The 11,755-nt window shown below is 35.6% G+C and overlaps 1 protein-coding gene across 1 annotated transcript in view; it reads left to right on the top strand.

The window, feature by feature from the left end:
- Positions 1–11,755, top strand: part of CRIM1 (cysteine rich transmembrane BMP regulator 1) — a gene marked incomplete in the record, with an annotated part of 392,052 nt that overhangs the window by 191,110 nt on the left and 189,187 nt on the right. Inside the window, 1 exon segment of the mRNA XM_072409242.1 lies at positions 11,133–11,254. Coding sequence (XP_072265343.1) covers positions 11,133–11,254 — 122 coding nt within the window.

Below are 11,755 nucleotides of genomic sequence, written 5' to 3'. Positions count from 1 at the left end.
TTTATTTATTTATTTATTTACTAGCTGATTACCTGGCGTTGCCTGGGTATTTATTTATTGCAATCTTATATTATAGTCCAAAAAAAAGTATGTAAAAATATAATCAAAAGGCACACTGTTCTGAGCAATACATACATACACACACACACACACACACACACACACATACATACATACATACATACATACATACATACATACAAATATATCTCTGACATACCACAGCGCTGTACAAAGATCAGCGGTGCACTCACATGAGTCTGAGTTATATGTTCAACAAGTTTGGTTGAAATTTATCAATGCATTTCCTAGTGATCACATACACAGGTACACACATCCATCCAAATTTAGCTCTGACAAAGATGACCGGTGGTACAAATGTCTAACAAGTTTGGTTGAAATGTCTCCATGCGTTTCCTAGTAATGACATACACAAATACATACATCCATTCATCCATCCAAATTTAACTCTGTCATATAGCACAACACTGTACAAAAATGACTGGTGCACTGACAATAATCTCAGTCATGTGAATAGAAAGTTTGGTTAAAAAGTCTCCATGCGTTTCCTAGTGATCACATACACACATCTATATATATATAACACATACATACATCCAAATATAGCTCTGACATATAGCACAGCTCTGTACAAAGATCAGCCCTGCACTCACATGAGTCTGAGTCCTATGTCTAGCAAATTTGGTTGAAATTTCTCCATGCGTTTCCTAGTGATGGTGGAACATAGCAAAATTGGTTGAAATGACTATGCATTTCATTCAACATGTGTATTAGCACAACCTGACATATAGCACAGCGCTGTACAAAGATGACAGGTGCACTTACATGAGTCCACTTATATGTATGGCAAGTTTGGTTGAAATGTCTCCATGTGTTTTCCAGTGTTGGTGGAATATACATACACACACGCACTCATACATATATACATCCAATTTTTTATTTATGGATTAAATAAAGATGAGGGAATAATATTGTTTATACCAATTAGTTGCTACTGGAAAAATATAGCTTTTTAGTTTTAGTTGCATTATCTTATCAGTGAGTAATGGACTCAGAAAAGATTAGGGGAGGATTTGTTAGAACTTTTTCTGCAAATAATTTTGAAACCCTCCAGCAGATTTTAGGCTTTTAATGTAATTGATGACACTAATTAGATTAGCCAGCAGCCAAAAAGCAAACACAAAAACAAGAGGGAATACTTTTGGCATGGGCCTTTTTTTATTGAAAATTTGAAATTTTTTTGGAATAGCATTCTCTGTATTTAAAATGAGTAAAAAGGGGAAATACAAGACTCCACCCCAGTTAAATAACAACAAATCAAATCCCAGCATCACATAAAATAAGTATATCTAATAAAGGGAGTTAAAAACGTCTATATCTGGAAAAAGCATCCTCCCTAACACAAGCCACTGGATCACTCAGTTTACGCGCTAGTAATGAATCTGAACTGTTCTGGAGAAGTTCTTTTAGCTGGGGATGAATTTGAGATAAATGTCTTAAAGCCGACCTAAAAAATAAAAAAAAGCACCAGGAGGTATTACTGTCTCTTTTGTCAAATAACCAACCCTCTGGCTCCAGGTGGCTTTTTGTTTCTGCTCTAAACTACACAGTGCATGAGCAGTGACGGGGATTGCCATTTCCACAGAAGTGAAGATGGCAGTGCCCACGCCTGCGGGTACAACAGCACAAGGTATTTCCCATACTTGCTGAATATGGATTGAGCTTACTACCAACTACATGGTATTAGTCCAAAAATGCCCAAAGTATCTGTAAGCTTTTATACCTGTGGAAATGGAAAGCTAGATGGTAAATGTTGTCACTATACATTTATAGTTGTCGCTATAAATTTTATACACTATACATATTCATGTAATACACCAATAGGGTGCCTCTGTAAAGTGTGGTGCTTAAGATAACCATTCAGAAATCATTCAGAAATCTTGTTAAACATCAGTTTCTCTACCAACTGTAGTCAAAAAAATATAAGGAAATACTCTGAAAAGCTTTAGTATTGTTGCTGATTCTAGGACTAAAATTAAGACAAAGTGTCATAACACCACATTTACACTGCACTAAATTGACACAACTGGTATATGTCTACTAGTAAAACCACTAATAAACAGATGAGAATATTTGGTAACACTGTCCACCTAGGAAAGAGTGGTGTGCCATTGGCATTAAAAAAAAGTAAAAACAATGCCTCCCTGGGTTGTGCCCAATCAATTAAAAAGTTAGACACATTGTGATTCATGAGATCTTACAACCCTGGAGGTTATGCCATACCTCCCTAAAGCATATTCTGGGAAAACATATGAAGTCCTTTTGTCCAATACACATTTCCCATGTTTTCTTTCTCGTCACTGAAAAAAAAACCTTGATCCTGTCATAAATCCTGTGAATGCCTAACATCCTTGTGATATGACAGTGTTGTCCCTGCTGCACTAAATGCCCAAGCAGTGTTTTTTATTTTCCCCAGGTATACAGTGTGTTTTTCCTTTACACCCTTTTTGAACTTCTCCTTAACTCTGTCTCCAGTGAAGTACTTCTTACTTTAATCAACATTTTTCTGGCAAAACATAGAAACTGGATTAATAAAGCTGCAGCTGTGATCATGTAAAAATAGAATCCAATTTTTAGATTGTCCCTATAATGTTCAGTCTTTGTTTTGGAGTCACACGGGGACAGTAAAATTGCATTTATATGATCTAATTAATAAGTAATGTTTTAGAGAAATTAAATGTATGTAGCAGTACGTGGGAGGTAAGCCTGCATTCTTGAGACTGGTGGAATCAACGTTCTTTGTTTACCTTTAGCTAAAAATACTTTAGCACATCAAACCTTGAGAGTGATTTCAGCCAAGGACGTTTGCTTTGCTAATTATACACTAGTGATAGAGAAAAAAAGTGAATACCAACATAAATAAATTACAGCTTTTGTGTATCAAAAGTGAACTTCTGGCTTTGAGTGATAATTGTTTTTTTTATCAGAGACAATTAAAGCAATGACCATTACTTTCTTATGGTTACATAATCATATAGTTTCAGTAGCCAGCAACATGGCTATTTGCTTAGCAGAACGTTTAGCAGAGTGTAAGTATGAAAAGGAACATTTCATTATACATTTCATGTAACTACACCTCATGGAAATCGTTTATTTTTTTAGCATATTCAAACAATGATTACAGACAAAGGTGTTATGTAGTTGTCATTTTAGTGGTCACATCAGTGCTCACACCACATTAGCAGTTTTGGCAAAAAAGACACTTCCTATATTTACCACCACTTCAAGTCCATTAAGAAGAGATTCATAAGAATGAGATGTTTTGTTGTCAATAAAAAGTACCTGCTGAAGGTGTTTCTCCTATTGATGTGTACTATCTTTATGCTAAAACTATATAAGCTCTCTATGGCTCATAGAAGATAGTAGTTATCTTTGAATCTAACAAGGAAAAAAAAGTTACCAGATTATTTGAATCATTCCACTGTAAGGATAATGGTCCACATAAATTTCCAGTGACTGTTAATTTGTCCGGGACTGGCTTGCCTTGACGATTCAGACCATGACTTGGCTGATGCCTAAATAAGGCTCTGAAAACCTTAGTTTATGTGACTTGCAGGTAACTCTTGAAATACTTGGTGTGAATGTGCATGTATTTTCAATAGATTACACTAATTAAAATCTGAGTGTAATGTGCACCAGGAAGTCTTCGTAGTCAAAAATGAACATTAGAGCTTCACTATGATAGTCTGTTCTTTATGATCATGGAGCATAAAGAACAGGCCTTCTAGATAATGTGCTGTGGATTGATGAACCATTGAGTTTTGTTCACAGTAAAAGACATGCTTGATGCACACTAAACAAAGCATTTTTGGAGGCGTACCCCATATTGAACTTGGAGCATAGTGATTAAAATGTTGCTGCTTTAGGGTTTGAGCAGCTTGCAGTCAATTGTCCTGATTTATCAAAGCGCTCCAAGATTGGAGAAGATAGACTATCACGGGTGAACCTGGGTGATTCAAGAAATTTGGACTTGATCTAGTCCAGGATTCAAACATTGGGCAAATAACAGCAAATCATTTTAGGAAATCTATTCCAGCTTTGCTGTATCACCCAGGTTCTCCCATGATAGTCCATCCTCTCTAATCTTGGAGAGCTTTTATTAATCAGGCCCATTGAGCCAGATATGAATACTGCATTGTAGTATGCCTAATGAAAATGTAAACCTATCTGGCCAAAATTTATTTTAAAGCAAAAAGGGATCTTTCAACACAGCATGGATGGATCCGGAGCACACTAGCATGTCCTTTAAGAAATGGCTCAAAAAGTAGAAGTTGGACTGACTAAATCCGATTGAAGGGGAAAACCTAGGGGTTTTAAAAAAAGAATCATGTAAGAATCTTCCTACATTTTTGTACTTCTGACGCTCTGCTATGCCATACATCTAGAAGGTTCCAAAATGTTTATATAGCCTTTATTATACACGTAGTTTATATACAGTAGGTGCTATCTGCAGTCATGCAAATTCTTACTACCACCAATGTGGCATATGTTGGTCGGGGCACCTTTTAAAGGCCAACTATACCAAATCTGAACCTGGCTAGAAAAAGAGAATAATCTGATTGGTTGGTTGTCCTATGAGCATGAAAAAAGGTTTTAGCAAAAGCAAACTTAAAAAGAAATGACAGTTAAGGACATAAATATTTGTGCACACACAAGTTTTATTGTACCTGTTTATGAACATAAAGATGGTGGAACGTTTTAGGAATTACAGCTCTATAATATGTATCTCCCTCTTTTTAAATGGACCAAAAGTAATTGGACAGTTTACTCCAAACCTATATAACCTTTGTTATTTCACCATCAAATAAGGAGATACAAAAAAGTCTGTAGTTAACTCCAGGAGTGTTGTTTGCACTTGAAAGATATTGCTGTGCACCTACATGTGGTCAAAGGAGCTCTCCATGCAGGTGAAAGTTACCAACCTTGGTCTGTAAAACAGAAACAACTATCAGAGAAATTGCAGGAATATTAGTAGTGGCAAAATCTATGGTGAGGAAAAAAAAAATAATGCACTGGTGAAGTTTAAGCAGTACCAGAACGATGGCAAGAAAAATGTGTGGAGAAGGCTTTAGAAGAATCCAAAGTATACTCATCATCTGTGGTGGAGGCAGTACAATGGCTTAGGCATGCATGGCTACCAGTGTTATTGGGTCGCTAGTGTTTGTTTATGATGTGACAGAGGACAGAAGCAGCTGGGTGAATTATGAGGTGTACAGAGACATACTGTCTGCAAAAAACCAGTCCAAGTTAATTGGGAGACACTTCACAATGCAGATGAACCATTGTTGAGTCATTACCCAAAACATTCAACGAAAGCAATCCAAGGAAAGAAGATCTTTTAAAAATTATTTTTAAAAGCAGTGTTTTGTCTGTTATTTCTTGGTTTAAGAGTATAAACGAATATACTTTGCTCTAAAACACATAATTAAAACATATTAGTTGGATAGTGTAGCAGCAAAACAGGGACCACTAGAAAAGGTATCTCCCAATAGGTTAAACATTAAGTTACTTGCAAACCCCAAGTTTTTGAAATATAAGTAAATGAAGACAAAGCAGCAGGTCTTAATCATTTTTGTATCAGTGATATATTGCTTCTCAAAAATACAATATAAATCACTCAAGATCCTTAGCATTGTAAGTGATCTTATAACAAGGCCATCCCGGGGTGGCACTATACAATCAACAACTAATCATGAATTTACAAACAGTAGTCTGAAAATCCAGATGGGAACCTGGAAATCTGTAGTCGGCAAACGTTCCAGAGAGCATGCAACGTGTTTTGACCAATTGGTCTTCCTCAGGGGTATATAATGGAGACTTTACGGTCTATATGAATTATAAATTAAGCATATCATTAGCACATAGAAGGCTTGGCCAGTTGGTATCAATTATAACTCAATATACAGCAAGTGCATAATATAGTCATCAAAATATATGAATCCCTCAGTATGCTCCGTATTCCATTTGAATCATATTGATATATAGGAAATAGTGCTAATATTTATTTAAAAAAATATATGTAATGGTGTCATCATACAATTTAATTTTCAACACATAATATAAAATGTATGTGAAATAAAAATGTTCCCTATGTTGGGTATCTCCTAAACGTTGTAATAGAATGAGATAGTAGTCCTATTTCTTGGGATTAGTAGTGAAAATCATATACATATCTGTATAAAATAATTAATAATAAATGTTAATAAAAAAAACAACTATTTTTATGTGTGAGGATGAACATGATTTTAGTGCAGGTTGGTCTAACAAAAATGCAGATAGAGATAAGATGGAGTAGGATCAGTATTCCTCTAGTGAGAGAATAAAGGCTTAATTTTGTATATATTAAATAGTATATATGTAATAGGCAACTTGTAACAGGCATACTTGTAAGGAACTTTTAATCTGTAAGGATCAGTGAAATATTTATTACCTACAAGTTTAGAAGAATTTCCAAGGTTTCCATAGGGAATTCAAAAAGGTTCTAGATATTTAAATGGGGGTTCCTATATAATTGGAAGTATATATGTATTAGCATAAGAGTTGCAAATACAAGTAAGGATTAGTGGTTGCAGGTTTAAATGAGCAAAAGAACAACAATAGTTTTCTCTTACTAAATGTATGGAGAATGATCGCCCTCTGTTACAAAGATGTAGCATCAGTGTGGTGGGACCAGGGATGAAACCGCAGACAAAGACTGGCTGTGAGTATAAGCTTGTCTAATAAAGGCAGGGCTCGCGGTGTCTTTTTCACGTGGCGCATTCACATACGGAGAGCTGTGCACGCCCCACGTGAGCTTGTGAAGGAGGGAAGTCCTTGTGACGTCATCGGGGCTCCTATCTGTCAGAAGAGCATTTAGGAAACAAATATACGAACATGTTTACTCCATTGTAAATGTTAATATGGTAACTCAAATTAGTTTCCATGTTTGAACTTCCCACAGATTTGATACTAATTGCATTAAATTTGCGGCCCTGGAATGCATCACCCCCAATCCCATCGCGGATGATGTAGACAAAAGATTATTACAACGCAAATCCAATCCAAACACTTTTTTTGTTGTTGTTTCAATTATAAAGCATCACTAGCTTTTTAAATAGACTTTGGGAGGAAACACATGCTGTCAGCATGCAGTCATCCATTGCAAGTATGTTTAACAGCAATTGATATCAATTAATATCATGCCAACCTTTACTTAGACTGAAAGAAAGGCATTTTCATCTCTCATCATCAGCTGTTCCCAGCCATCTTCTGTAGATATTCCTGTCAACAAGCTCAAGCTTATAGGAAGCATCTGTAATAAGGAGCTGTGTAGTCTTACTGATGCTGTGGTACTGATCTGACTGACTTTCCATTATTGTTGCGCTATATATATATATATATATATGTATATATATGTATATAATCTACAACCTGACAGTACAGCCAGTACTAGCATTGGCCTAAGAGACAATGGCCTTTAGGGTTATTTATTTTTTTCTTATGTTTGCATCTTCCATGTCAGTAAGTTTACAAGAAAAGAACACAATAGGGTCAGCACGGTCCTTACTTACAGTTTGGACTGTATTTAAAAAAACAGGGAATCGGACATTACCTCAAACATTCCTTAATGGAAATCTTCCAGGTTTCAATAATTGGTTCCCACCAGGGAATTTTTGAGGGAATTTCAGATCCCGTTATATAAAGAGAACCCTTTTCTATGTATGGGAATTTTACTAGCAATTTGTTAAGCAAATTAAGGTGCTAATAAAATGTGCATTTAAAAACATGTAATTATTTTTAATAAACAAGTTCCGGCCTTAGGTTATTCTTTATTGATATCTGCCCAGAATGCAGTTACAAGAAAAAGAGGATCCATGTAAATGTATACCCATTTAAAATTAGAGACAGAAATTGTGTGTCTGTTTATGGTAGGTGTACAATAAAAGATATAACATTGCATTTATTATGTTCCCAATTCAACAGTTCTTAACCCTGACCTTGTCTTGGTTAATACTTTAGAATGTCTCTTGTCTAATCTAATCTGTTCAGCCACATCCAAATCCACACCTTGGTCCAAGGCTACAAACACGTCAACTGCTAGGCTCATGCCGTCCTGGCAGATCCATGAACTACAGATAATAAAGGATTGCTAAGGAAGTGAAGGAAGAAGAGCACAGTGGGGTGCCACTCGCTCCTTCTACCTCCTCTCCTCTTCATAGAGCAGAGCGACGTAGTATGTACAGCATTCATTCATTGATCTTTCAGTTGTTTGTCGTTGGAAACTATTGTGAAAGATTGTTTCCAATTAATATAATCGACCGTGTGTACATAGCCTAAGTATAGACCTCAAAAACACTAAGTGTCTCCTTTGTCAGATGCTGCAATCATTAACTTTCAAAATGACTCCTCATTAATTCTAGAATTGTCTCCAATTACAGTGTGCAGTCAGTGTTATATTTTACAGTGTAGAAATGAAAAAAAATCCCCTGACGCGAAAGCTCCTAATAGTAGAGTGTACAAACATTTCAGTTTAATTTATATCCATACATTTTCCAAAATTTGAGTTTAAACAGGTTGTAAAACATGATGTAAGCTTTAACTATGTTGACATCTTCATTAATTTTATAAGTTCATTAGGAAGTGTAAAAGTGTATTTTTTTACAGCATGCTTGCTAAAATATTTGTTGAGAGTTCTGGAATAAATGCATTATGTAAGAGATATCTGTGTGCAAAGTCTCTTTTTAAATTGGTTCCTTCTCCCTAGGCTGATCACAACCTGACCTAAGATTCTTAAAATACACACATTCCTGCGATTATTTAATACTGGATCATTCAAAAAATAAAGCTGGGTTCACCTCAGTTGCTCTCCACTTTAATGTACACCAAATGACAACTGCATTATTTTCTGTTACCAATATATGTTTAGCATTGTTTCTAAGCAGTTACTTAACGTGTCAGCAGTGGTAGTTAGCAATTTTGCTAAAATTCATCTTAAGCAGTTATAAAGTTGGTTTCATCAAGCATTGTGAGGGCTTAGTGCAGCTATTAAGCTTTTTAGTAACAATGTTCTAAGAGTTAGAATGAAACATGTGTGAGGTCACATTAAGGCTCAACATACGTACAGTATGTATTCCAGTTATTTTATTCACAAGCCGGCTTCCTATGTCTGTGTTGCACAGCTGTTATGGAAGTACTGATCTTCCAGTTGTCATATGATGCTGTGAAATATTGATGGGAGAAGTAAGAAATCCTCCTATAGTTTACAAGGAATATTGTATCAAGTGAACATTTAATACTGGAAAGAACACATAAGTTGTCCACCCCCCTCCCTCACCCCAAGAGATACTTGACATGCCAGCTCATGAGCATTTTTTCTAGACACATATGCAAAACAGTACTGTAAATGCTACCCACTCATTCCTTTCTCTAGATTGTCAATTATTATTCATATTTCTTTTTATCTAGTCACCAAGGAGGTATTTACAGTGAATTATATTCATGGCTTCCTTGCAGCACACCAGCTTTAGATGTTCTATATAAGTAAATGTTAAATCTGCCTGGGGAGTTATGGCCACTTATCCTCCATATTTTGCTTTCTCATTGAAATAAAACTGAGCACAAAATGGGCTCATATCCTGGCTTTCACGTCATGCACCATCTGGAATATGGGTTATTTTAGTGACTGCTAAATAGAATTGATTACATGCCTCTGCTCAGTGTTTACTTTTCTATGGACATGTCCTATACAGTTGATTTGACCAACAATAATGTTAGCTGTGAATAATATCAACATAAAGATGAAAATTTTACAACCAAATCTATGCATGTTTAGAAACATAAAATACACAACAGCTAGGAACGAAAATTAACAAAGAATAAATGTAAGAAAAATAATGGTTGTTAGTATATACACCCCTGCAACTACAATACATTATAATAACACAATAATAACATAGATGTATACACAACAAAATACAAATACATGAGGATTATAGTATAAATACCAGTTCATGATGTTATAGGGTACCCCAGGCGCTGTATTCTATCCTACTATTTCCCTAACTCAACCTACTTAACTAGATTTTATCTGTCTCTGCCTAACTTAGCTTCTATCTTTCCCCTTATTTCATTGCCTCATTGCTTAACTGCCTTTTTCCCCAGCTCCCATTCTTATACAGTTAATTTTAGGCCTCTTTGGAGATTCTGCATTGGCTAATGGATTTGATTTGTAGGACCCCTATTGGCTGATGCATTCCCCTGGGGGATTGGGATTGGTTATTGGAACTCTACTAAATAATTGAAACTTCCAAGCCACCTCTGATGTAGAAATCCTGGAGCCAAGGTGTCTGAAGTTGTTGGGGAACCACAGCAGGGTTCATAGAATTTAAGTGTTAGCACAGATCCATCCCTATCCTATGTTTATCCGGCTTCCATACTTTTAAAGTGTATAAAGATATGTTGAATTTCAGTAGTATAAGTACATCTGGTTTCAATCGGTATTCAACAATGTATTTACAAACAAAAAATTGTTGGTAAATACATTGTTGAATTTGATTGTTTTGATCATTTCAACCTTTTCGATTTATTAATTAATCTGCGTCATTATTAATAAAAGGAAAAAAAATCTTTGCAGGCAATCTGCTTGTAGGCACGTATCTGTTCCTTGTTGAAACAACTGGCTTGTGGACTATAGTATGATCTGGGTCTCAAAATTATTTATCATTAAGTCCTTATGATATTTCCCATAGTCAAAAATATATGTGTTTTTATTGGTATTGCCCACTTAAATGTTTGTAATTATTCTTTGTTATTATTAGGGCACATTGATGTTTTATTTTTATTTCAAGAAATATACTGAATAACATTGATTTTTAGCAAAGTAGTCTGATTCTGTGCACTGTGCATTCTGTCTGATTCTGTGTGTAAAACCTCCAAAAGCATTAGATTGTTTTGACATCTGCTGTTTTCTATGCTTGTTTCCCAATAAACCCATTACTAATAATTAGCTATCTTTGCATGGAACAAAGAGATTGATAATTTTGACACATTCTCCACCTTTTGCTTATCTACAGGTGTGAGTGTCTTTCTGGGCTATGCAGTTTCCCAGTGTGTGAAGCTGGGTCTATCCCTCGGATTGTCTCACGAGGCAATGGAACACCTGGGAAGTGCTGTGATGTCTTTGAGTGTGTAAACGGTAAGTGATTTTCCTTTTTACTTATACAGGTTACATAGAGAACATATATTTTCAGCTGTTTAACCTTTCAAAAAGTTTACAAGTTGGCTGGATCTTTGTAATAGTTTATGTGAATAATACAGTATACATTCAGGGCCTTATTTCTCACAAAGCTGTGACCTAGGGAGCCATAGCTACTATAGGGGCAGCATTTCAGACACTACAATGGCTAGCTATGTTTTGGCCCTTACAGGAGATTTTTCAATCTCTTCGTTTTCTCTGGATTGTTGCCAGTTCCATACATATTTGAACTTGCTTCGCTCAGTCTCCATTTTCTAAGCAGAAGCACATTTTTGGTGTTCACAGCATTCAGAAACTTCTTCCCACTTCCTGTCATGTTTAATATTACACATACAGCAGGAAAACCTTGCAAATATTTAGCCCTATAAACAAAATTGTTTTGTACTTTAAATTCAACATGCTTTTGAACTAGGGGTTTCTTGTCCTTGTTTTGGTTCAAAA

The sequence above is a fragment of the Pyxicephalus adspersus genome, chromosome 4, assembly GCF_032062135.1.
Source record: "Pyxicephalus adspersus chromosome 4, UCB_Pads_2.0, whole genome shotgun sequence".
NCBI lineage: Eukaryota > Metazoa > Chordata > Amphibia > Anura > Pyxicephalidae > Pyxicephalus > Pyxicephalus adspersus.
Note: the sequence above shows the minus strand (reverse complement) of the source record. Positions and strands in the feature narration are given on the sequence as shown.